The sequence below is a fragment of the Oryza brachyantha genome, chromosome 2, assembly GCF_000231095.2.
Source record: "Oryza brachyantha chromosome 2, ObraRS2, whole genome shotgun sequence".
NCBI lineage: Eukaryota > Viridiplantae > Streptophyta > Magnoliopsida > Poales > Poaceae > Oryza > Oryza brachyantha.
The window spans coordinates 5,350,547-5,376,212 of record NC_023164.2 but is presented as its reverse complement, the minus strand read 5'-3'; the positions used below and the strand labels follow the sequence as shown (position 1 = coordinate 5,376,212).

Below are 25,666 nucleotides of genomic sequence, written 5' to 3'. Positions count from 1 at the left end.
ATCTCGAATAAGAAACAGGCCGTCAATTCTGATTTCCTGTTTAATCTGGGAATGAAATGCATATGCTGATCTGATCAATGAAGAAAGCGAACAAAAAAAAACAAGAGAAAAAACAGCGGAAATAAAAAAATCGTGTGCAGATGGATTATGCTGTTTTATTCCTCATTGGTGTTAACCCTTATATAGAGTGTATGGTCTATAGCTTGGTTTCATATTAATTACATTAGGATTACATGTCACTGGCTTAACCGAATTATCAATATGAAGAAAAAACAAGGTTTATGGAAGCCAAGGAAAAGATCTGTCAAAAAAAAAAACTCAAGCAAATAGCTCATGAAGTTGGTGTCCTCTTCGGAAAATTGGAGATTTGGGTCTCCAAATGTAGCAGTTCGTAACTATGGCTTCCTAGCACCGACTTTGTTAAAAGTAAAGCAAGTAAAGGCTTTGATTGCAAATGGAAGCAATGGATTGCCAAGATATTTTCATTAGCTTCAGTAAAAAAAGATATCTTTACATGCATCACTCGGACTGTGATGTCCTCACTTAGTCCGGATCACCCTGCTCCAGCCCGGACTGTCCTACTGCTTGCAATTTCAAGGGAAACTTGATTTCTACCTTCCAAACTTTGCCCAAATTGTTTTCACTTCAATTTTATCATGTTACAGGTGAGAGGACACGGGGAAAATCAATAACCAAAACTAACTACGTTCTACATTTCATTGAATTCTTTCAACTAACTGATATACTGCCCTATATCTAGCAGCTAAGGCAAGGGACTCCATTATCTGTATAAAGCTACAGTGATGCCTGCCCAGTTTCACTCACAACCACAAGAATAACCCTCAAGAGTGTAGACCCTGCCCTAACACCTTTTTCATATTTTGAGCTTCCATGGTTCCCAAATCCAAAGCTTCTCTTATCCTGAAAGCAATCAAAAGGCATTGTTTTTCTTTCCGCGTATAATTTGATGAAGATTTGAGCCCCAGCTTTTTTTTAAGTCTCCTCTCCTGACAAAATCTGTGACAAAGCATTTTCTATGTCAAGCATGGTTGTTCTCTTCATCTGCTCACCAGTTGATCAGTTCATGACAGTCAAGCTATGCCCATAGCATAAATGGTGCCAAGCAAAATAGGATAGACAAGAGAAGAGCATTTTAAATGTTAAATTAGAAGGATATATGAGCACAAGACATGCCTCGAGAATGTTTCAAACCTGGGACACGTCGGGTTCCACACCTGCATGATCTTTACAAAGCAATTCAATACAATACTTTCACATATAGATCAAACAGTTTAAAAAGCAAGCAATGAAAGGATAAACACAGTACGGAGTGGGTGCACAGAAAACAAAACCTCCATTTGGAAGGCCACTTCAAATCACTTCATCTCCACTTAATTGAACATTCTCAGTAAGGACCACCCCCATGACCACTTCGGCAACCTCCATAAATTCAGTACAGTTGCTGCTTGCCAAGCTTTCAATTCCTTCTAGCTTTCTTTCATCCTTCTCAACCACACGTTGAGAAGGTATCTGGTCTAAATTTGTTCGAGTTCGATCATTTTCAACATTGGGTATCAAGCTGACAGGTATGCTAGTTTCATCAACCAAACCATGAGCGCCAATGGCTGCACAGCTGCTGCCTGATACGGAGGACTCCTGAGATTCATGTGGTGAAGTTGAGCAATTAATCAGTCCAAAATTTGCATCATCATGCAACTGAGTTGAAGTTTCCTCACAAGCTGGGCTAACTGAAGCCATTCTAAAATATTTGCATGACTCAGTATCACCACCTCCAACAGAATCATACTTTCTCTTAAGCTGACCTGCAAGAGATACAGCTGCTGTGCAAACTTCAGTGTCAGTTTTATCAGACTGGTCTTGCTGGTCTGCATGTATTGGTGTTGGTGGACAAGGTTTCTGGCAACCCTGTTCAAATACATAAGAGGGGATCTCCTTCTTACGGACATGAGTAACAGCTAGATCCATCCCGGATTTCCACGATGTATACATTCCAATTTCATGCATGAACTCATCTACTGTTCCACGAATATCAAATTTTTGACCACGTATTTTCATTCCCTCTTTTCTTGATAAGCCCATGAAGAAGGCACAGTGAGCACACTTTATTGAAGGATCTGCATACTCACATGGGTTAGGATGGCATTGCAGAATCCCTTTAGTATCTCGCTCAATCTGCATGTTTAGAAGAATAAACTTCCTTAAGTTTCTAACTATAGAATATATGTCATAGAACTCACTTTAATGTTCACTTCAAATAATATATATAAATTGCAGTTTTATGCATATAGAGGAGTTATAGAAACTACTAATACAACAGTACAGCAACCTTTAGAGTTAGCTGTCTTAATCGAGATTCAATCCATCCCTTCCAAAGTCGAAGATCGTCTTCATCATCTGCAACAATGTCAACCACTAGATATCTTGTATATGCCTCAAAAAATTGGAAAGGCTCAAACAAAGCACTCCAGCTGGCCTTATTAAGCTCAATTTCCTGCACCAAAGATAGTCAATGAGGCTATATGCAGAATTTAGTGCTCTCAGTCATAAAGTTTTGAGGTGTAAACAATGCACCTGACAAATCTTATTGCCAAACTGAAATTGTTCCATGATAACCCTCAATGTGCTAGTTGAAACATTGTAGCTAGAGTTCATGCATGGATATGCTGGCGTGATGATAGGCATAACATGCGATCTATCACGAGGATTCTTACGTGGATCCCACACAGAAAAGCCAAGGTTTTCATCATTCTCAATCGTACAAAGCATCACAGGATTTGGCCACTGCCACTGGGTGAAAACTCTGAAGAATCTTGAAACCAGCATACTTGGCACAGCATTGGGATAAAGTTGGCAGACACGAGCAACCAATAGGGCCCAGCTGACACCCCCCAGCAAACCAGTAACCTAACAAGGAAAACCACTGGGTGTAACGATTCAGCTCCTTTTGATGCTAGTGGTTTTGATCCAAGCAAAAACACGTTTAAGTGTATCATAGATGGTAAAACCAGCTTACATTAGAATAAACTCCCCTTCTCTGTGCCCAGTACTTCAAACATCTGAGTGTTTTCCGAAATATCTACATAGCATATATTTATTTTAGTGACATGGCTTGAACTGTATAAGAAGATAATGCTATTTCAAACTACCTCCGCATTTGGAACTAGCCGAAGAATCTGGTCAGCCACCCTGCACCCATTAAGACATCGAACAGTTGCTTCATCAACGTCACAAAGTACAGATCCTTGAGAGATGTCAAAATCCTGCAGCAGTACATTAAAAAACAGTATAAGATTTAACAAGTTGAAACTCTTTAATTCAACCATACTGATTAATATAAACATTCTATAAGCTGGCAAATAACTGTTTGGCTTTGGAATCACTTATAGCTGCTACCGCCCGCTATTAAAGATGACATTATATATGTCCTTCAACAACACTTCCAAATAGCAGCCTTACAAAGTAACAAGCTGGATGATATAAAAGTTTGAACATAGCAGATCCACTCATAGTTGCTGAAACTAATGATGTAGTGCAATAATTGAAGACAATGGAAACGGACAAACTAATGGATGATAGATTAGGCAATCGTACAACACAATCTCAAGCACGTGTTATACCCAGTATGCATAGCATGCTCTTGGGAACACATATGAAATACTAGGAAATGAAAACTTACTGGCGGTATTACTAGAAGAGATATACTGGCATAGAGGAGGTCAATTGGTATCCCATGAAACTTGAATTTCATAACTGGTACATGAGCATCAGGTACAGGTTGTAGTTCAGTCACTTCTTCCATGTCTGCTAATGCACCATGTAGCGTGACAAAAAAGTCCTCCTGCAGAAACAATGTTGTTAATGTCTGATTCTCCATCAGGAAGACTTAAGTAATCCATAGACAGCACGAAAAAAGAAGACTTCACCTCTCGCTTAACATATGAGGGTCCAATACATAGGGCATCAATGTCTGCTCCAGGCCCATGAACCTACCGAAGAGGTCACTTAGAGTATACAAAGGAAAATTGATCTACTAGGAAAACTAATTACTGTAACCAAAAAACTAATTCTTAAATAAACACACTTGTCACCATGAGTTGCCACTGATAAGGAGAAATGTGCCTCGTATCAATTTTTCCAGTTTCAATAATGTTTTCGATAAGTTTCTACGATTCTATCTGTGCCAAGCATGATTAGGAATGATTTTCAGAAATTTGTGAGATTATTACTACAGTTAAAAAGTATAATCAGGATATATTGTTTGAGAAAAGGATGAAAAATTTAAAACTTCATAAATTGTATCAAAACATATTTGTTTCATACCCATTAGTATGGTAATCTTCTGGAGATAAATAATAGCAAACTCCATTCTTATTTTGGCATGTTTGGCTTTTAGCCCTGTTTAGTGAAGGACAAGAGAGATTTTTAGTTATTAATCAGTCATAGAACCCACGGGAAGAACTTGTTACAATTCCAAAATACATTGCATGATGAAGCTAGTTTTTTTTTTTTTTTTTGTGCAAGAGGTAGGTCTTTCTCTACCTTGGGTTGTTGGTCTTCTCAATCCTCTACTAAAGTGTGTCTTGTTTCCAAACAAGAACTATTATTTCTTCTTATCCACTGAAGATGACCTTTTCTTCTTTATCATTATGGCCCCGTTCGTTTGCCCCCAACAAGATAACTTACCCCCTCGTTTTTCGCGCACACGCTTCCCAAACTGCTAAACGGTGTATTTTTTGGAAAAATTTTCTATAGGAAAGTTGTTTTAAAAAATCATATTAATCTATTTTATATTTTTTAATAATTAATAATTAATTAATCATGTACTAATCTATTTCTACGTTTTCCATGCCAGGGATAAGTTACCTTACCCTCTTCAAGCCCAACACGGCCTATGTGTACTGCTTGTTTTTTGATGTCAGCACACAAGAAACCTATTTATTCTCATCAACTGAAGATGACCTTTTCTTCTTTATTTATTATGGGCAATCATCCTCAGAAACCAGGAGTTATCTGCGCTGTCACTTTTCCTCACAGAGAAAGGGCTCCCATCAATCAAGCATCACATACCTATGTAATAGGTTGCGAACCACAAACAAACACACTAAATTCCTTCTACACAGCTCTTATCTCAAATGACAACTACCAGTCTCAGATATTGTTTTACTCTAGCTGTCTAGCATACATAAATTCAGTAAAAAGTGCACAGTTTGAAAGTAGATACTAGCTGTAAGAAGTGCTCTTCTGCTTGAACAAATCAAGGAACCAAGTATTAGCACGAACAGTACTACCATAGTTCTAGTAAAGTTGTATAGATACATAAATGGAAGCTAAAAGGACTGAAAGTTTAGGTCATAATGATTTGGTTGTGCTTGGCTCACTTTGGTAAGAAATATTAACAAGATCCTGACTGTGAGTCTATCATAGAAGGAAGAGGGCACAAAAAAAGAAGCATTTACCCCAAGTCGGTATGACCCAAATGTGAAAAGGACTGCATTTGCCTCTTTAACCATGTTCTCACCGTATCCTTTCTGAATAGTTAACTGCTTCACCCATTCCTTGACTATCTGCAAAATCACAGAGAAGACCTCATGAAACACAACAAGAAGGGACTTATACAAAGACAACAACGTGGAAACAAAAAAAAACAACAAAGTTAATCTGCACTAACATGTGCAGGTAACTAGAACTGTAAAGACAGGGTCCAAAACAAAAAACAAAAAGAAAATTGTTCATATATAGGTAGTTAGGTACGCAGAGGAAGCATTAGTGATTGGTATATCGTACCCACCACATGAATCAGCACATTAATACAGAGTAAATCATTTTGGTTCAAATATTAAAACCAAAACAACAGAAGCGCATGCACGCAATGCTGCCTAAGCAAATTCTGGCAACAATGTATATACATGAATCTAGGCATTACCAAAAGTCTTACAATATGAAACGGTGGGAGCAACTAGTAGCCATTCATAGAAATCAAGAGTGAGGTAATTAACTAATTACATGATCAATCTCCCGTAGCACATCCTCCCGTTTCGCGGACTCCTCTTCCCCTTCATAAAGGCCGGCTTCAACCAAGAACTGAAAGCAAATAAAAATTTCCCCAGTGACACAAGAGCAACATCAGGCATGCTATCTACCTAAGCTGCAACACACAAGCAGCTAACTGACAGTGAATAACAAGTATAACCTTCTCCAGCTCGGCCGTCTTGTGGAGGTCGGCGACGGTGGGCATGGCCAGAGATAACGGCGGATCCGCGCCGCCGTGCCGCTTCAGGGACGACCGGGATCTCCCCCTGCCCACGGCGCCGAAAGATCCCGCCATTGAACCAACCCCCAAAAACAAAAAACCCTAGCAGCCAGCTACAAGCGCATGGAAACCGGACGGCGGAACCCTAACCCGGGCTGGCTATCCCGCATTCCCCGCCGCGAGCGAGCGAGTTCGTCCGGGTCACGATTCGCGCTGGTGGGCTACACGGAGACAGAGCACCGGCGGGGGGGAGGGGAGGAGAGGGAGCGGGAGAGGCGGCCGGCGGCGGCGGAGGCGGCGGTGCAAAGGCTGCACGACACGATGATTGCGCGTGCCAGATTTTCTTTTTCCGGTGAAGGCCCAATTTTATTTGATACTGTATTTTTTATTTTCTAAAGATCATTTTTACATAAGCATCTCGCCTAGTACGGAGTAGCTTTTACGGTGCATTTCAAAAATGTTTTTCAGGGGCATATTTCGTCTGTTAGAAAATGTAAACCAAATAGTGTGATTTAAAAACAGCCGGCCAAAATAAACGGGATCTATTTGTCCCAAAATATAATTATTTATAGAATTTAAATTTTATACCACAATATATATGTTGGTTTCTATATTTTCTCTGATTGCAATGTTTTTACAACTAATTAGATGTTTCTATTACACTTACTATACTATAATTTCTCATTAATAGAATAAAGATATAGCAATTGGCAACATAAAAACATCATAAAAACAAAGTAGCTAGACACTATATATGCAAGGTAGATCGATCTATTGGTCGACACCATTATGGTTTCAGCTTTCTAAATCCTACTCGTAAGGCCGGTCAATGATTTCAAATCCAATCCATTACCAACCCAAAACAAGTAGAAAATATGGTGGTCCAAACCACACTCCAATGCACTAGCCTTCTCTAAAGATCCAAATCAATCCAACATATTTCTTATTTCAACCCAAACCAAACAAACCAATCCTTTTTTATTCAATTTAATGTTCCAATATATTTTCAACCTATTTCAAATTCACCTAATCACTTTACAAGCATAGGAAGAACTTGCGTGTTGTTGTTTGTCAAGCACTCAATATCACTAGTGGCAATAAGTTGCTTAGGCGGTCGCTTGACATTTTGGCAAGAAAGAGCGTGGTTACGATGTTGGTTGTCATTGTCCACCTTGAACTGGTTCTCCTATAACACTTTCTCAAGAATGTGTCGATACCAGAATTAGGATCTTGGGGGTGGCTCCTGCGACAGCAACAGGAGGAGGTAGTGGTGATAATCGAGCATGGTAGACACGTCATGGAGCTGAGTAGTTGTAGGTGCAGCGTCGGCACTGTCATCCGAGAGGATGTGGATGTTGAGGGAGGAGAAGTTGACTAGAACGGTTTTTGTGTGGCCGTGCCGTTACCCCCGACAATGGTCGTTCTGCCTACTGCACCGCCTACTTAATGGTCTTACCCTTGGACTTATGCCTGAGCACACACCCACATAATCTAGAACACATGTCTCGTCGTGCACAATACTAGCATATCTATCCTCTTGCCCTGGGCTTCCACCTTAGTGTGTCGATCCATGGACAACTGCTTCGTTGGTATTGTGACACTTAACGACAACCGTGGTTGCTTAACGACAATGGAGGCTATTGCAAGTGAGACCATGGATATCTATTGTTGTGTTTTTACGGTGGCCACACTATAGTAATAGAAAGAATAGTGCTCAAGTTGCCTCATAATATCTGTCATCGGTGCCACAACGTGCTCCCTCTGCCACCAACATTTTCTTTTGTAAATTCGTAGTATATGAATAAACACCTTATGCTCAAGTATAGCTACCAGCCCCATCGAAACAATCATCTCGTTGCTTGCAGGTGGCCGGTGTTGAGCTAGCTGTCAATTAAACTGATCACGATCTCATCTTAACGAGAAGTACGTTTTTTCATTCACGATGGAGAGGGACACAGCACCCCAAAGACCCAACCAATACCTCTCTATAAGATCAAGAATCGATTCCTACCAACCCTTGCCAGTAGCAACCGGTTAAAGCTCAAGTCAGGCTTGTTGTCTAGTGGTAAAGCTAGCGGCAACCGGTCTTCATACCCTAATCTCTCTGCACATACACCACGTGGTAGAGGTGATGATGTGAGCGATGAGGTCTGCCGTCGCGTGCGCGAGCCGCCGGCGGCTTAACCAATCTGCAAGTGGAACAGTGCACCGTAGCAAAGTCGGACCCGTGCATCGCATCCGTTTCCATCGTCTCCATCACCAAACCAAATCGATCTCTCTCGCCTCTCTCTCTCTCCCTCTCTTCATCTTAAAAACTCCACCTTGTTCTTCTTCTTCTTCCTTCTAGTCGCCGGGGAGATCGAAGGAAGGAGGCCATGGCCGCCAGGAACTTCCGTGCTTGGTCCCCCAAGGAGGACGAATCCGACGCCGCCGTCCGAGGTAGTACTTTCTCCACCCCGGTCGCCCGTGCGAGGAATGGGCGGGATTTCCTCTTCTTCCGCAGGGGAAGGAATGGGGATCACACCTAGGATAGGAGGGGCGGTCGAAAGATTTCTTGGGAGAGGGCGAAAGATTGCGCCTTTTGATTCATGGAGGGAGGGTTTTGGGCCTCGCCGTGCGGCCGATGAGGTCGTTGCGTTTCCCAATCCTAATCTCTTTCCCCTCTGAGCATGGCTGCCGTCTGTTCATCCACTGCCGCTCGCTTGCTTGCTTGCTGATTCAGCTCTGCTCCATGGATGCTCCCCCCCCCCCTCCCATTGGTGCATCAGCGTAATTCGCTTTGTCATGTGGTGTGTTGCAAGATTGTTCGGTCCAAGAGAGGCAATGTAGTTTGTGGTTGATGATTCGGTGAAGTTGCTGCCGGGTTCCGGAATCCGGTTTGCGCTTGATGCCACCATTAAGGTTGATGCTCTTGCATTCTTTCTTCCTTGCAGAGGCTGTCACGCTGGGATTGAGGAATGCCGCGATTTCTGGTACCGTGGTTGCGGTTCCCACGGTATGTATGTTCTAGTTCAATTTATTCTCTAGAAAAAATCATCTATAAGCTGGTTACTACCTCCTTTCCATAATAACCTCATTTTTCGTTTTTCCGTGTCGACCATTCGTCTTATTTGAAATTTTTTTGCGATTAATATTTTTATTGTTACTAGATGATAAAATATGAATAGTACTTTATATGTGATTAATTTTTTTAAGTTTTTGTACAAAATTTTCAAATAAGACGAATGGTCAAACGTTAGACACGGAAAAACGAAAACTGAGGTAATTATGGGACGGAGATAGTATGTGATTAGCTTGCCAGAAGATTTACTGGCATTTGACTAGTTTTGTCACCTTATGAAATCAATCGTTGTCTCCATCAAGCTTTTGCATTTTTTGTTTCATGCATTGATGATGATGATGACGATGATGATGAGAGAGAGAAATCTATCTGGCTCAATTTGTGGTCACATGCTGGAATACTTTGACCCCTCTGGTTGCATATATTCTGACTTTTGTAAACATGACATTTTCTCCTGCAGTTGGTTGGTTGCCGTGTCCTTCCTTGGGCTAAGGCTAATCTTAACTACACAGCACAAGCACTCATTATATCAGCAGGTACTATACTACTGAAACATATCATTTTCAAACCGTATAATAGTTGTTGTGACCAAAGTCTACTGTGGTGTGCTAAAATCCTGTACAACTTATTTTACATCTACCTTGAATGTTGGGTTAAACCTAATGTATCCACTGTCAATATTTTAACTAGTACTTTCTCCATTCTAAAAATATAATCATTTCAAGGTTGTTTAGCAAAATATTAAAGTTATGTCAAAAGATTATGTTTTAATTACTTCAGTGATCAATTTTTGAATTGTATAGATTCTCTTTCCAAGCATCTGATTGGTTGGGGAATCACAAAATGATGAGCATTGTGGAGATCGGCATAGGAATGCTTATATTGTGGTACAAAATTTGAATATTAGAAATGCTTATATTTTGGAACGCTAGGAGTAATAGTCATAACTCTAGTTTGATGGATGATATTTATACTGTTTTGCAATGCAGAACTATAGCATAAGTTAATGCAATCATTAAAAGTTTAAAACAGCATAGTGTGCTTATTTTTTAGGATTTAGGACAGGCAAGAAATTGTGCCTTTATAACATGCAAACAAATCAAGTGCTTATACACCTGAGGCTGATTGTGTTACAAGGAAACACTTCAGTATTTCAAAGTTTCAACATCATGCCCTGGGTAAAACTAAGAGGTGATTCACCTCTCATATAGTGAAAACGGTTTTATTAAAAATGTATCTGTTTAGCTTAAGTTTGACTGGTGTCACAGCTTGGCCTTCTCCATTTTGTAATCCTTTGCAATCATTAGCTTCTGATAGCCTTGGCATCCTAGGATAGGATGACAGCTCGTTTTTAGTACTGACCAATATGCAGCAGACAGTAAATGAACCATGCTAGTATTTTTGTCTGGAGGTTTTTGTGGGAACCCCCAGTTTTTAAGTCGCACACCAGCATATATCAAATCACTAACTTCAGCAATTGTTTTGACTGATTTGTCCCATTATCGCTGTTAATGACATTGAGGGTTTTGGTTGATTTAGCCCTGCTAATGACATTGAGTTATGTCAGCTATTCATGTGATCTTGGTAGCATTTGCCTGTCAAGGATATAGGCTGTAGGAACTGGATAATGGACCAATGTTACACTACTGTGGAACTAAACATGTTTAAGTGCTTGATGCTGTTCTGACCATAATTTGAGTTTTGGCAAATAACGACCTACATCGCTTCATCCCATAATGGGTAATGAAGAACTAAAGATTAATTCAAAAGAAACTACATCCTGTAAGCGTGTCCACCCGTGTTCGACTCTTCAGCACGCGTGTTCACCTATATTTCTTTTGGATTCAATTGTGCAACATAATTGAACCGAAAGACCATCCTCTAAGCCTTTAACACCTCTCCCTGTTTGCTTTGCAGCATGTATCGCTGGCTTCTTCATCACCGCTGACAAAGCCATTCTACGGAACGCAAGACAAAACACCATCGGGAAGATTGACAGGTCAACCTGATGGGAACTGTACAGATGACAAGAGTCGTACTGATTATCTATTTCTCCAATAGCAGGCGAGGTTGATGGGAGCAGTAGGATTCCATCTCTATTATGCCGTTCATCCATGGATGATTGGATGTGTTATGCAATGAAACCAGCAATTTTCAGTTTTATTTAATCCTTGTGAGTTATGAATACCTAACCTCGCATTTGTAAAGACGTAGAGCCGTTGCCTGCCAGACCAGCGAACCCGGTTTGGTTCCAGTTTGAAGTTGAGTTGAATAAAAGATGGAAATGTAATGTTCTTTAGTCCCTCTGTGAACTGCAATGCTGTAGCCCCGGTTCATCATTTTGTGTCCTTCCTTGTCAAGACAGAAAAAAGCATACAATCCTGATGACTGGTGGTGGCTGTAGACACATGCGAGCGGTAAGCAGGACTGACGGTGTAGGCGTGGAAGTTGAAGCGATCAGCGTTTTCATCATTTCACTTCTGGCTATATCTATAAGCTAAAATATTAACCTTAAATTTAAAGTTGATTTTGACTGTTTTTTTACTATAGTTTATTTTTTGAAGTAGCTTTTAGACCACTTAATAACATATATATAAAGTTTTTATTTATAAGCTATTTTTTTATTTGTAAATATACCGTTTAGATTTTTTTTAAAAAAAAAACCAAATGATCACCCCTGTAAATAGAGACGGTGGCGGTGTGGTGGTTGTTGCGGCAACATGAGCTACTCTGGTCTAGTCTCTGTGTCGTGGAATGCGAGGGAGTCCAACCTCCAAGGAGAGATATGAGAGGGAGATAAGGTTTCCTATGCTAAAGTAATTTTGGCGCAATATAAGTTGTTCAAAAGTGACTGAAATTTATAAGCATTTCCAGCGAAAACTAGATATAGTCCCTCCAGTCCTTAACAGTTTAACACGACTTCACAAATACTACTTGAAATCTGGGGCAAACTGAGGGGATGTTTGGATCCCTTCTACTACTTTTTTTAAGTCCATATCACATCGAATATTTGGACACTAATTAAAAGTATTAAATATAGACTATTATTAAAATCCACCTCATACTCTGGATTATTCCGCAAGACGAATCTATGAGCCTAATTAGTCCATAATTAGCGAATGTGATACTACCGTAAACGTTTGCTAATCATGGATTAATTAGGCTTAAAAAATTTATCTAATAAAATAGTCTTTATTTATACAATTACCTTTGATATCAGTCTATATTTAATACTCTTAATTATCGTCCAAACATCCGAATCCGATGTGATAAGGAATAAAAAAAATCCCTGATTCGATCGATCGTGTCATATAAAAATCGAACGTGGGTGCTTTCTTTTGTGGTTGCTGCTGCTCATAGCTTCGATTTTTAGGCTAAGGCAACGTTTAGTTGCTAAAATTTTTTGGCAAAAACATCGCATCGAACGTTTGACCGGATGTCGGAAGAAGTTTTCGGACACCACAAAAGACAAAATTTTTGAGTCTAATTAATCCATCATTAGCACATATTGGTTACTATAGCACTTATGGTTAATCATGTCCTAATTAGGGCCAAAAGATTCGTCTTACGATTTTCTCCTCTATAACTGTGTAATTAGTTTTAATGTTCATATATATTTAATGCTTTATTTAGGTGTCTAAAGATTTGATGTGATGTTTTTAGAAAAAAAATTTAGAAGCTAAACAGGGCTTAAGGAGAGCGAAGTTTTCCTCTCTCCTTTGTCCATCCCCATGCGGCTCCTCCGCTCCAAGCTTGCACGAAACAGTTGCAACTGTAGCAAGGGCATCTCCATTGGAGTATTCACAAAGGGGAAATCTTTTTAGGTACGAGTAGTACTTTGGGTTAAATGCTTCCTCAGGAAAACGGCATGCAAAAAATGCATTTTTATTTTGTGGCTTTGCTGATGATATGACAAGCCGCATATAACTAATGGATTCAAAGAATTCGCATGGCTAACCTTTGACGTGAGAATCACTCTCATCTGTGTACCTGCGATCGTTTGGCGCATCACATTATCATGAGAAGGTAAAGCACGCAAAGCGAGGGCTCCATCGTTTCACAGATACAACTGTTTATAAGCCAAAATTTGAAATTTAGAACTTAATTTTAAACTTGATTTTTTGTTTATTCATCCTACTTTGTTTCACATATTTTATTTTTAAGTCGCTATGGACACGTATATAAAAGTTTTATCTGTAAATTATTTTTCGTTTAAAAAACGCGTTTTCGTTTATTCCTCAGAAAGCAAAACGGTGAGAGCCCAAGCGTTTGTTACTGTGAGCCGGTAAACCAGGTAACCAAACTAGTACTGGGATCTTGTGGTAATTTTCTTCATGAATCTCGTACAAATCGTAGCAACACCTGTGGAATCCAAGCGAAGGGATGAGTTGGTACAAAAAAAATTCGAGCAGGTCTTGAAAAAGAAGGGAAATGACTTTTCTCCAGAGGAGAACGGTAGGTTCATCTCAGTGGAGACTGGAGAACAGTATTCAGTATTGACCTTATGAACAGGAGCTTCACCAAAAAATTGAAACGAAATGGATGAAGACTTGCAAGTAACATGAGAAGGCCAGTCCTCCAGGAACAGGAGCAGGAATGAAGCATTCATGGGAACGTGTAGGGATGAAAGGGAGCATGGAAGGGTTGCTTTCACAGCTATGTAAAGGAAAAATAAATTAACAAGATGACTTGGCCAAGATCGAGCCGACTGGCTGTAACCCCTGTAACTACCTTACCAGACCACAATAAAGAACCTAATCTCACACTCAATTAGCATAATCAATGTCCAGCTGCCCAACCCAAAGCACCTTCTCGCCACAGTAATTTACCTTATCTATCCTAATCCAAAAGGATAAACAGATAAGATGCTCATCTCAACCCTAAGTAAGTTTATCCACATCGTTTTCACATGCTCCCCATAATTGCTTCCTTCCTCCCAGTAACTGACACAGTACTAACACTTGCAACTTTACACAAGTATAGATAATAGATGCAAATAACGTAGAAATGTGTAATTCTACCAATATGATTGTGTGATAAATATGTTTTCAGCTTATCTATCTACTAACTATGTAGTATATGTGTATGTCGTGTTTATCACCAGCCAGTCTAGAAGACCCGATGGAGCAAGGAACTTAAAAGGATAGCTTCTGTTTACTTTTCGGCGCCGAGTCCATGAAGCCTATCTCAATAAACAGGAGACCTATCATATCTATGACTCCATCAGCCCACTGGAATGGCTGTTTCTTTTTGTTTTTAATTCCTTTTTTCTTTCACCCTATCTTGTCATTGCGTCTACATATATGCACATGGGGGGAGGGAGGGAGGGGAACGTGGATACTTGCCTTTGCCTTCCATGCTTGGAGATAAGGCATTGCTCCTGGAATGAGAGAAGCTTGCAAGCCAGTGTCTCCTGGGGCTCCTCTATGCCACGGGGAAGCCTGCATAGAACAAGCTAATGATCGCTCTGAAGATGATTCATTCTCGGGATCATCTATCGGGTCGGCATGCTCATCGGCATCGGATCTGAGTGATGATGGGAGTTCTTACCAGCCTGGTGACTCTCCCGAGCCATCGTCATCGTCTGCATCCTCGAGCACATTGCAGCTGGATTCTGAAGGGCCTCTCTATGAGTTGTCTTCGCTGATATCCCAGCTTCCTGTCAGGTGCATACTTTGCTTCCCCTGCAAAAATCCCTAGTACTTAGAGAAAATTGCACCATGCTTATATTAATTTCAAGTTTTGGAGATGCTTTAACAGTGTGAAATTTGTTGCTTGCGTTTCCCAATGTGTATTATCAGCAAGCAAGGATTTATCACCTGCCTCTTATGAATTATATTAGTTGAAAATGCACATATAAATTCCATAGATAATGTAGTAGCTAGTTCCTTTTTCTTATTCCCTCTGTTTCACGTTACAAGACTTTTACTAGACAATGGATTTTTTTTTTTCTTTGAACAGCTTTTCAAATCGGTTGGTTGAACTTAGTAAATGATATTGCTTATGTGCTAACTTGTAGAGGCTCTACTTTGCATAGCATCTATTACAAACAAAATGTTCAAATTGGACTCGATATATGAACGAATGCAACATCAGGTCCTATTTTGAATATTTTGTTCAAAAGACAATGAATGAATGGAAACAAACAATGTCAAGATTAAAAATTCAAACACTCCGGAAAACTTCCATAAAATCCACTTTAATTGCAAATTTAACATTAAATCTTATGGTTTCTAACAAGTATTTAATCTCTGCAGGAGAGGACTGTCCAACTATTACCAAGGAAAATCCCAATCATTCACGTCGATATCTGATGCTACATGTGTTCAGGACCTTGCGAAGAAAGTTACTTACAATAAGAGGATGAAGGCATGCAAAAGCTATGCAGCGGGACTAGACATGAATCAACGGTCAAATCACTTGCCAAGGCCATGCAACAGGATGATAGCGAAGAGACCCTCAAAAGGCTCATTTGCTTGTCTGCTGTCAAGACCAAGCAGCGCCAGCCTCATGTACAGCAGTGCTAAACCACCTACACAGCAGAGCAAGAAAGATGTACAAATGCACATTAACTCGTAACAAAAAAAAAATGAAACCCTGGAAAGTGAAACAAATAAGAATTAGGGTTTCAGGTATCCACTTTTCACTAACATGTGCTTGTACTGTGCCTTTTACAAGGTAACTCATTTTTTTTTCTTCTGGAGTCAACCTGGTTTCTTACATTTCCTTAAGTCCAAACGAAATTCAACTCTTAAAAATGGATGGAATGATTAGTGCAAACTGTAATAAGAAAAATTCTATCAGGTGGGAACTAGGGTACTCTTGCATTACAGGATCGAGGTTGTTATTAGCAATGCTTTGTGTAGCGCAACTATACAGTTATTCTACAGAAAGATAAAATCAGCATGAATTTGACATTCTTCCTCAGAGCAAGGGGAACAGTAATAGCCTCGCATAAAGTTTTCACAGGTTGCAAATTGCACTTTCTTGATTTTTGTTTCCTTGACATCATGGATTGGTTTATCTGATTTTATTGCCAACACACCTTCATAAATGAGATCTGTGCAAGTGTGAACAAAGGATAAGTCTCATGCTACTTAAATTTAAACAAAGGACAAATGTTTCTCGCAAATCCAATGTAACTGCAGTAACATACTTTAAAATTTAAATCCTGCATTACCTGAAGGAAATACTGAACTTGCCAATTGCCATCCACAACTGCATCCCTTCCAAAGTATGCAGGTACAGTAGCTTTTCTTCCAGCCCAAAGGAACAGTGTTATGAAGTTCCATTTTTATATGCTTCAAAATATACATGTTCAATATGGAATCCTTGATTTTATTTTCCGTTTGTGTGCATCCCATATTCATGTCATTTGTTCCAATATCCCAAGCTTATCACCAAACTTTTGCTTAAGAATGGTTAAGTAAATATGTCAGTTGGACTACTTGTTGCTTAGCCATCTGGTATAGTCTCCAACAGCATCAAGATCAGACTGCATAGAAGAAACAGTATTTGTGTGTGAGAGAAAATATTGTTCACAGTGGTGTTCCCTTCTAAGAAAGCACAATCTAGAGATCAAAATTAGACACGAAAAGGAAAGGTTATTGCATTATTTGATGGAAACAGATACATACAAATTCAGTTATTCCAAGATGATCAAGTAAAATCCTTATACCACCACCCTTTGAAGCATTAAGGGGAACAATCTCAATCGTATCTGAATGCGCTTTGATAACATGTCCTCTCCCTTGTGTTAGTTCTGACCAATGCTGTCTCGGTATAGATGACTCCCCATCCGCATTGTCAAGGAAAAGCAACTTCTGCACGCACAAGTATATTGTGCAAGTCCAATCCAAATAAAACTTATCTAAATATCTATCTGGTTGAATTACTGAAGATTCACTGAGGACTGTTAAATAGCAGTTTTCCAGTCATATTCTAAAAACCCCATCTTCCAGGGATTTGTCATTCATTTAAGCCCTCCTAATCTCCTATGGGTTAGGTTAACTTTTATGGATTTATATTTACAGTCAAGGCAGCATACATCTGGAATTACTCTAACGCTACTGGCTGAGTGGCTGCGGTAATTAGAATGGCAGATTTTGTCTGTGTTCCAGAATGCTAATAGAGAAAGGATTTCATAAATAGCAGATTTACTGCCACTGTGCACCCAGGGTGACCAGAATCAACAACGTTGGTAATTCTATGATAATTCTGTTTATTTAGAGTTCCCATGCTATATCTCAACAACAGCTGTTTTTAACCATATCACAGTGTTACAAAATTATTCCACTACCAATGTGGTACACAGTAAGATAGAAAGGCATACTATCCTTAATATTTATGATATACCAATTTGTGCTTGACAAAGTTAAGGGTAGAAAAACCTGAATAGATGAATATCCCAAGAGGTCCTCAACTGAAGGCACCACTTTTACCTATGATGAAAATTCAACAATTGCTCAGCCGCCAACCATAGTGTGCAACATATAAGTAACTATATGTTTGTGTGGCAAATATCTTTAGATCAGACCTTGGTCTCATGGTGCAGTGTGTGCAACAAGTCAACAAAAGGATGTTCAAAGAGGGTCAAGCATTGTTCCTCACAGTATGCAACAAAAGGTATATTATACTTCAAGGAGTACAAAAATGCCTGCAAATGGAGGAAAAGACACTTGAGTATGACATATAACAAATGTTGCACTCACAGACATGCCAAAAAGAGATATAATTCTTGACAGAGGGAAAGAATGACGCTGATACAGACAACAGAACATTACCAAAGGAAACACTTTCATAAATTATAGAATCACTCGATGATAAAGTGCAGAAAAACTTTCGACAAATTAAATTAATCTCAATAAGATGCCCAGTAAATCATCCTGATAAAGAATTAGTAGGTACAGCATTAACATTTCAATGATTAAAGAGCAGATCTGATGAAACATACAAGTAACTATGCTGCCACATAATTACACCTACTAGTAGAAAACTTGAAATATTTAGCAGACGTCATTGTTGTACCTCATTGCAGATATCCACACTTAAGTTTGCTCTGTAAATCTCTCGACCATGCATTCCATAAACAAGTGAACCCTAAACAAAGCAGCACGGTATTTTACAACTCTGTAAGGGTAAAATGTCATGGCAAAAATACAAAACAATATGTTGTGACTAGATCAAATGTGAAAAAAAAGAATTATAATATCTCAGCATTTGCTTTCTTGTACATTGTCGTCTCATATAGGCTTGCAGAAAAAACAATCTCAATAAAACCCTACTTCCACATGTAATGCGTAGAGCACCTTTATCAATAAAGAACATGCAATAAACTGAATGGTCGGTGGATTTCTGATTCTAACAAATGCTTTATTAAAAAAGAAGTTGTAATTGAAAACATCTTCCAAGAATCACAATTGTATCACAGGGGAACAGCTAAGGTAAGACAACATGGCCACAAAGCTCTGATAACCAAATGAACTTTCTCAAGTTATTCAGGTGAAACTAGAGAGTATGTACCTGCAGAAATACACCAGGTGAACTCTCTGATATAAAATGATCTTCTCCTTCCAAATTAAGAAGCTTGAAAGTTCTTACTGCAGAAGCCCTGGTCTAAGGGGAATAAATCAAGAGCACATTAGTATAGTGAATACAGATACACTCAGCTGGTCTGCAAGTAAGAAAAGATGGTTCATTTACACACTAAAGTCTAAACAGCCTTCTGCGGTAATTCCTTTTCATCAAGGGACTTTACTATTCTATATTTTTAATACTCTGTTCTTATACAAGAAAGCTAAAAATAGCATTGATAATATATTAATATGGTGAAGATAAAGATAGTAGTATACAATTAGCATTCACTTCAGATAGGTGCCGCATTCACTTTGCATGTATGAATACATGAAACCCACCTTTCCAGTCACCAAGATAACATTTGTTCCCCTTGAAACTGCCTCTCTCAAAGATTGTATTGATTCTTCATGCAGGTTTCCTTCATTATCCACAATACCTTAAACATTTTTATAGAAGAAGTGACCCAGCAAAAAAATTTTATAGAAGTTACTTGCTAGAGAACTTGGAAAAGTCCAACACAAACAATACTTCTAGATGCCTCATCAACTCACCATCTATATCGCATATAACATGGCGCAGTTTTAGCGGATGAACTTCTCGTTCTTGTAGGTTCATTTCATCTATATCTCTACTAGCCTCTGCATACAATGGGGAAATCAGTGGGAACTCAATTACAAGAAATGGACTGGCAGGATATAAAGAAAAAAAAAGTATGCAAAAATGTATGAAGACACCTACCAACATGGTTTTGCGAGTTATCAAAGTCATGAATAGAACTATATGCACTCTTAATGAGTCCTTTCCCTTTCCACTCGAGAGTATTTAATATATGTTCTTCTTCGCTCTCCATTTCTTCTTCAGCCACTTTGCCAAGCTCATGATCAAATCCCAATAGATGCAATAATCCATGCACCTGTCGGAGTTTGTTAGCATTGAATAGGATTACAATCTATTCCAAACTGGGAATTAGACTATGAAAATGCACTGGGCTACCACATTAGACACAAAAACACTGATGCTTGTAATGAGTCAAACAAAACTAACCATGAGTATTCTTGTCTCATCAAGCATCGTGTGACCCCTTTCTTCCGCTTGCCGCTGGGCTGTGTCAACCGATATCACTATGTCACCCAACTGCAGCTGTTGAACAAACACAATATATCAGCAAAATGGCAATAAAAAAACGTTACTTGTAGACTAATCTAACTCAATGGTACACATACAATGGGTATGTCAAGCCCAGGGATATGCTGCGACATCGATAGAACATCCGTAGCGTGGTCTTCATCCCTCCATTCTTTGTTCAGTTTCTGAATGAAATCATCATCGCAAAGCAGTATAGAGATCTCAACGATATCGTAGTTATTCAGATTAGTTATACACTTGTCTCTGGTTATGAACTCCAAGCTCTCGAGGCGTTCAAAGGCCACCTTCATCGCCTTGGCAACATCCATTTGAAGGGCCTCTGCAATGCTCTGAATAACAAATGTTATTTTCAGTGCAAGAAGCCATGACAAACAGAGCAAATTATCTTAAAATGCGATGAACAATTTCATGGAAATGTTAAGAGAAACACACGCACTCTCAACTCTCATTGACTAGGGGGATTGGAGAAGCTATTACCATGATACTGGGGTCGTCGGGGAGGGCTTCCTCGATGCCAATCTTCACGTTGAGCTCGCCGGGGCGGGCCTTCCGCGACGACGACGACGGCCTCCTCGCCCTCCTCCGCCGCAGCAGCACCGGCGGCGCGCGCCTCCGGCGTCCCGGCGTCGACGACGCGTAGCGCCGCGGGGCCACGGCGTGCGAGGGGAGTGCGCCGCGACCATGGGGCGGCGGAGGAGGATAATGACGCGGCGGCGAGCGGAGCGGGGGAGTCGTCCGCGACGGCAAGAGGAGCAAGGATGGACGGAGGCTAGAGGCGGGCGGAGACGGGAGAAGGAGGTGGTGGGGGTGGGGGTGGGAGGCGAGGGCGCGGGACAGGAAGTGGTGGAGGCGCGCCATGGTGGGTTCTGCGCGTGCGCGAGGAGTCTAGAAGATTCTAGAAGGTTTCTCGGCCGACCGGAGGAGCTGGGAAGATGGAGGCGGCACGAGGGAGATAAGGGTTTAGGGCCCGGCCTTCGTTGGGCCTCCCAAATGGGCCAGAAATCAACAGCATAGGTCTATGGACTTTTTTGAAATTTTGATTTTATTTATTAAATAATTTACAAATTTGATTTTACATTTTGAAAAATCACAGATCTAACCTCCTACCATCTTCTAGAGGATGGAAAGCCTACGTGGCATACGGAGGGACAGACGACAAGAACGGGCGATGATGTCGGCTCGACAATTTGCGTTTAGCCCCTTTCCGCCCTCTCTACGAGCAGCAAGGGGCTAAATGCAAAAAAGCCCAGGCCGCCGTTTGCAGCCGTCCTTCGCGGCCAAGCGGGCGTTTTCTACGTCATCTTTCTGCTGTTTGCGGCCGTCCCTCGTAGCCAGGGCGGCAGAAGGTTAGTTTTATGATTTGTTGAAATGTAAAATTAAATTTCTAAATTATTTAATAAATAAAATAAAAAATTCAAAAAAATTCTAGGTCTATGTACGATGATCTATTTCTAAAATCAGAAGTACTTTGCTTTACAAGATTTGAAGTTTGAAACATACTTTCTAAGTTTTTCTTATTTAACACCGTTAACTTTTAAATCTAAATTTAATTATTTGTCTTATTCAAACGTTTCTTTTACAAATATGCAAAACTATAGGTTAAGCTTAAAGCACAGTACCTTTAGTGATAAAATAAATCATAACAAAATATTAATAATTATATAAATGTTTAAATACGAGGAATAGTCAAAAATATAAAATTCAATTGTGTTAAATAAAAAAACTAGAGGGAGTAACAAGCAATTTGTTTAGCGTATGAACGATCCATGAATACTGAAAAGAGACCCATTTCCTTCATTTATAGTACTATACAAGTGACGTAGCTGAGAAGCAACCTGCCTGTTCAAGTATAAAATCAGCGGAGTACAGCTATTTCATTTCATGTAACTTCAAGCTTTGAAATACAATACAGTTAGTCACAACATTCGTCCTTTCTTATTGCCAGATTATGGACTGATACATACCATGCTTACTACTAATTGATAATAGGACCAGTTGTTACTCCTGCATATAGGACAGAGAGCTGAGCTGACTTGCCTATATGCTAGTAGTACAATGATGGCAACAATTCTACAGACTGTGCTGCTTACCAATTAATCAAGATTATTACTGGTAAGATTTATATCTCAGGGACACATCCAGTTGCTTCCCTAGTATACCCGGTGTAGAGATGGGCCACCATGTTGTCGAGCCTTGACATCACCTGATGCGCGCCGAGTCCTGCGTAGCACTTCTGGTGTGCAGCAATGCATATGTCAATGATGGCCCTGGACATTTCATCCTCCTGATGGCATGGTTTGCTGACGAACTCATCAATCGGCATCCACTGGAAAATGGCGAGGCCCAATTGTCATTAGTTAGTGAGAGCTAATTTTTAATCATGTAAACTGCAAAAGTATCTGAATTATGATGAGGGAGGGAGTACCCTTGCTGCTTCGATCTCTGACTCATCAATTGATATCTCAAACGACAGTGGCTTGAGTGTGCAAATAAAGAGTATATCTGATTTATCAAAAAGGGCTTGATGTGCATGCCTGCATGAACAGAGGCAGAAACGTTAAAAAAACATGAAGGAACTCTCACTGTAAAAGGTTCAAACGACTTCATTGCTTGTACTTGAGAATTACCTGAAAGCAACAACATCCAGGAAACAACTTTCGACCTGAAAAGTGCAGTGCCGTAGCATGTAAAACATCGAAATAACTCATCCAAAGTAGCATAATTCAGTAAGACAAGGCAACAGTGTAATTACCCCAGTTTCTTCTCTAACTTCTCTTATGGCTCCAGAAAACAAGTCTTCAAACTGACAGGAGAAAAAAAAATAATCATGACTAATAAAGAAGCCAACATAAACAGCTTAAACAAAATATAGACTGTAGGCACTCTTAAACAAGTTGACCTGACTCGGCTATTGCATTTTTTAGGGAAAAAAATGGCTTTTACCTTACCGATCATTTTGTTTTACTAGGAAGTTTTGGTCTGTGTTTTGTACCTTATCTATAAAGCCGGTAGGGATCTTCCAGATGCCTGAACAGTGTGATGGACATTTCCCTTCTTTGACGACAAGCACCTAAAATCAGAACAGGCATACAGTACAAACACAATTACATATGCAAATAAATGGTTGCCTTGTACTTTTGTTTAGACAGTAATACGACTAAGCAAATAGTTATGACCCAGAATTGATCATAACCTCGTTTTTATCATTCATGACAAATGCTCCAACACCGATTTGATGCAATGGAGTCGAAGGCAAACCAGGAGGTCCATCTGGAAGCCAGTATGTTAGCATCACATACCCTGGCTCTGCATGATGATAAACAAAGCCCGCCTAAAATAAAGGTAAAACAAATTAAGGTAAACTGCAACTTTTGGACTGATTAATGAAGAGGTAATGAGGTATTGATCGAAGAAAAGAAGGTAAACATGGAAATAAAATTGGCAAAGAAAGTTTGTTTCCCCTCCAGCAATTGTGGCACACAGTAGTCACCCTTCAGTTTATGGAATATTTAAATAAGAAAAGTCTGATGCTAAACTAAGGTCAATAAGATAATCTTATAATAATAAGGTTAACTTGCCTTTATTGCAATTGGAACTAGATCGGCCTGATCTTCTTGTATCCTCAGCCAAACCCCCCTTTTCCCCTGCAACAATGAATTAATCAACCCCATTTTATATCCACTGATTATTTTTCAGTGATATTTATGTGTACCTGCTTACTCCAATAAGATAGTGAGGACTGTAGTGATGAAGCAAATGCATTGGATGTACTTGGTAAGGAAGTAGGATTAATTACAACACCACCATAATCATCCTCAAAGGCATCTAGCACATCGATAGTCCCAAGCAATGGTGTATCTGAGATAGCTGCATTAGTTCCCTTGCTTAATGTCTTACCACTACTGGATATTGACAATTTAAAGCAAGGCTGCCTGAACGCTGCACCTGCAAAGCATAGTACTATAAGACTACCAAAATCACAGAACAATTATCCATAATATAGTAAGGTAGGTTGGCTATTCCAAACAATCAAACATAAGTAGAAAAACATATCAGACTAATATTCTATCAATTAGCAGAATCACCATTTTGTACATGAAAAGCATCAGAAACTGATTGCAGCTTCTTGCTTCTCTAGAAGCAGATTGCACACTCTAAACAGTACATTGTTTCGTTATTAAAAAAAGGTTGAATAAATATATCACACATCATCACCTGTTGCTATGCCAAAATCAACTTTTTTGGTATCTGAAATCTTTGGATGAGGCAAAGAAAGATAGCACCTTGCGTGTGATGAGGGCACAACAAATGCCATTGGTTCTAACTCACAGATCTTGGAAGTTGTGCCAATCCTAAGAGACCTATCCCTCTTAAATAGAACTGGGGATTTGACAAGCCACTTAACATAAGATATACCACATACACATGCTCAAGTGGTGTTCCCTGATGTTGTTTCAAGGAGAAGCCATCAATAGTATCACTCCAATTTGAACCAGAAAATTAACCTTTTTTTAGGTAGGAGAACATGCCATATTAGCCTCGTCAATGGAATGATTCCTAACTTAACATATCACTAAGGTCCTATCTGCAACACAAATAATTCAGAGCAGAAATCTAATGGAATGCACAATTATATTGCAAAGGTAAACCTCACAGAGTTCAAAATAATTGGGTGGAAACCTCTGGAAGCATGTTCTATCAATTGTCATCCTTAACAATTTCAGTCTGTAAAACAACTGTGAAATTCTTCAAGTAAGAATGTTATAAAAATATATATTACATTGATTTTTAAATTTGACATTAAAACAATCTTAGCAATTATCTAATTTTGAATTTCTAATAAAAAAACTAATTAACTTGACAAATCTCTAGATTCCACCCTAACGCTAAGTTTGAGAGGGAGGGAAAGAAGAAGATACACAAAACAAGGTGGACCATTAGCATTGATTAATTGAGTATTAATTATTTCATACGTGAATTACTATGATTTTTAAAGCAACTTTTCTATAGAATATTTTTACAAATTTAGTAGTTTGGGAAGTGTACTCCCTGGAAAAATGAATGCAGCCTAAGATTGTCTTTTCTTTGCTTAGTAGTTGATACTTGTCCTTGACGCCACAAAATAAAGGGGAAATGTTCAGCTAAATAAATACTAACAAGAAAATCTGATTCCAACACATGGTTCCATAATTCAATTCCTTGAATTGAGAAAAAATACATAGTTTTGCTTGAAGAGCCCTTCTTGCTGTTCCTATGATTTTGATGACGTTAAGATCCGAAGACCAACTATTCACTATTTGATTCATGTCTGGAAAAATTGGGCCATGAAAATAAATATAATGCAAACCTGCAATAAATATGTAGTGGAAAAATAATGGCCAAATAGTACAGTTGATCAACTTTGAACAATACAGTGAGTGTAGAATCCATTAATATTCTGTATTGAGTACATATCATAAAATATTGAAGCTGTCAATGCGTCATTCTATTCCTGAATTTATTCGCTTTTCTACTGGAAAGATGAAAATGTGTTGTTTAGGCAATCCCTTGTAATATGCATATTCTCCTGCACAATATTCTTACGTAGGCGACCCAACCATCCAGAATCAGGT

General features: G+C 39.4%; 4 protein-coding genes and 1 pseudogene across 9 annotated transcripts; 2 read left to right on the top strand and 3 right to left on the bottom strand.

Moving 5' to 3' along the window:
- Positions 1-462: 462 nt before the first annotated feature.
- On the bottom strand, positions 463-6,635 carry LOC102700116 (nuclear poly(A) polymerase 4-like). Of its 6 annotated transcripts, XR_005811089.1 has the most exons (12): positions 6,212-6,635; positions 6,025-6,102; positions 5,478-5,585; positions 3,945-4,007; positions 3,698-3,859; positions 3,168-3,281; positions 3,035-3,097; positions 2,593-2,925; positions 2,348-2,512; positions 1,353-2,193; positions 1,195-1,235; positions 463-1,017 (listed from the first exon to the last, which is right to left on the bottom strand). XR_005811089.1 is itself a non-coding variant. In XM_040520552.1 (11 exons), the coding sequence occupies exons 1-10, from the start codon at positions 6,344-6,346 to the stop codon at positions 1,372-1,374; spliced, it is 2,043 nt and encodes a 680-aa protein (XP_040376486.1). In that variant the 5' UTR covers positions 6,347-6,635; the 3' UTR covers positions 463-1,244; positions 1,353-1,371. The 6 variants fall into 6 exon arrangements, 5 of the variants coding, with proteins under 5 accessions (XP_040376486.1, XP_040376487.1, XP_040376488.1 ...); XM_040520552.1 differs by having other exon boundaries at positions 463-1,244; XM_040520553.1 differs by having other exon boundaries at positions 463-1,235.
- A 1,736-nt stretch (positions 6,636-8,371) lies between these two features.
- Positions 8,372-11,631, top strand: LOC102699840 (early nodulin-93-like). Its single transcript, XM_006647023.3, has 4 exons — positions 8,372-8,710; positions 9,205-9,266; positions 9,793-9,868; positions 11,250-11,631. Exons 1-4 carry the CDS (start codon positions 8,647-8,649, stop codon positions 11,339-11,341), a joined length of 294 nt encoding a protein of 97 aa, XP_006647086.1. The 5' UTR covers positions 8,372-8,646; the 3' UTR covers positions 11,342-11,631.
- Positions 11,632-14,635: 3,004 nt separating this feature from the next.
- LOC102699564 lies at positions 14,636-16,053 on the top strand (annotated as a pseudogene).
- Positions 15,938-20,978, bottom strand: LOC102711046 (endoribonuclease YBEY, chloroplastic-like). Its single transcript, XM_006648410.3, has 13 exons — positions 20,532-20,978; positions 20,132-20,383; positions 19,953-20,048; positions 19,647-19,821; positions 19,460-19,546; positions 19,247-19,344; positions 18,855-18,947; positions 18,360-18,431; positions 17,869-17,988; positions 17,723-17,773; positions 16,970-17,155; positions 16,513-16,827; positions 15,938-16,392 (listed from the first exon to the last, which is right to left on the bottom strand). The coding sequence occupies exons 1-12, from the start codon at positions 20,910-20,912 to the stop codon at positions 16,777-16,779; spliced, it is 1,662 nt and encodes a 553-aa protein (XP_006648473.3). The 5' UTR covers positions 20,913-20,978; the 3' UTR covers positions 15,938-16,392; positions 16,513-16,776.
- Positions 20,979-21,966: 988 nt separating this feature from the next.
- On the bottom strand, positions 21,967-24,793 carry LOC102699282 (nudix hydrolase 8-like). Its single transcript, XM_006647021.3, has 9 exons — positions 24,270-24,793; positions 23,767-23,999; positions 23,633-23,698; positions 23,248-23,385; positions 23,047-23,124; positions 22,807-22,857; positions 22,682-22,716; positions 22,480-22,588; positions 21,967-22,380 (listed from the first exon to the last, which is right to left on the bottom strand). Exons 1-9 carry the CDS (start codon positions 24,367-24,369, stop codon positions 22,174-22,176), a joined length of 1,017 nt encoding a protein of 338 aa, XP_006647084.2. The 5' UTR covers positions 24,370-24,793; the 3' UTR covers positions 21,967-22,173.
- Positions 24,794-25,666: the final 873 nt, after the last annotated feature.

Coding starts and splice junctions, on each gene's coding strand:
- LOC102700116 (XM_040520551.1), bottom strand. CDS start 6,346: ATGGCGGGATCTTTCGGCGCCGTGGGCAGGGGGAGATCCCGGTCGTCC. Junction 5,586..6,024: donor TGCTACGGGAGATTGATCAT/GTAATTAGTTAA, acceptor GTGATTTTGCAG/ATAGTCAAGGAATGGGTGAA. Junction 2,194..2,347: donor TAAGACAGCTAACTCTAAAG/GTTGCTGTACTG, acceptor CTAAACATGCAG/ATTGAGCGAGATACTAAAGG.
- LOC102699840 (XM_006647023.3), top strand. CDS start 8,647: ATGGCCGCCAGGAACTTCCGTGCTTGGTCCCCCAAGGAGGACGAATCC. Junction 8,711..9,204: donor ATCCGACGCCGCCGTCCGAG/GTAGTACTTTCT, acceptor TCTTCCTTGCAG/AGGCTGTCACGCTGGGATTG. Junction 9,869..11,249: donor AGCACTCATTATATCAGCAG/GTACTATACTAC, acceptor TTTGCTTTGCAG/CATGTATCGCTGGCTTCTTC.
- LOC102711046 (XM_006648410.3), bottom strand. CDS start 20,912: ATGGCGCGCCTCCACCACTTCCTGTCCCGCGCCCTCGCCTCCCACCCC. Junction 20,049..20,131: donor CTGGGCTTGACATACCCATT/GTATGTGTACCA, acceptor TTTGTTCAACAG/CTGCAGTTGGGTGACATAGT. Junction 17,989..18,359: donor GTGTGGATATCTGCAATGAG/GTACAACAATGA, acceptor CTCCATTTGCAG/GCATTTTTGTACTCCTTGAA.
- LOC102699282 (XM_006647021.3), bottom strand. CDS start 24,369: ATGGCATTTGTTGTGCCCTCATCACACGCAAGGTGCTATCTTTCTTTG. Junction 23,699..23,766: donor TATCTTATTGGAGTAAGCAG/GTACACATAAAT, acceptor TCATTGTTGCAG/GGGAAAAGGGGGGTTTGGCT. Junction 23,386..23,632: donor TAGTTCCAATTGCAATAAAG/GCAAGTTAACCT, acceptor CCTTTATTTTAG/GCGGGCTTTGTTTATCATCA.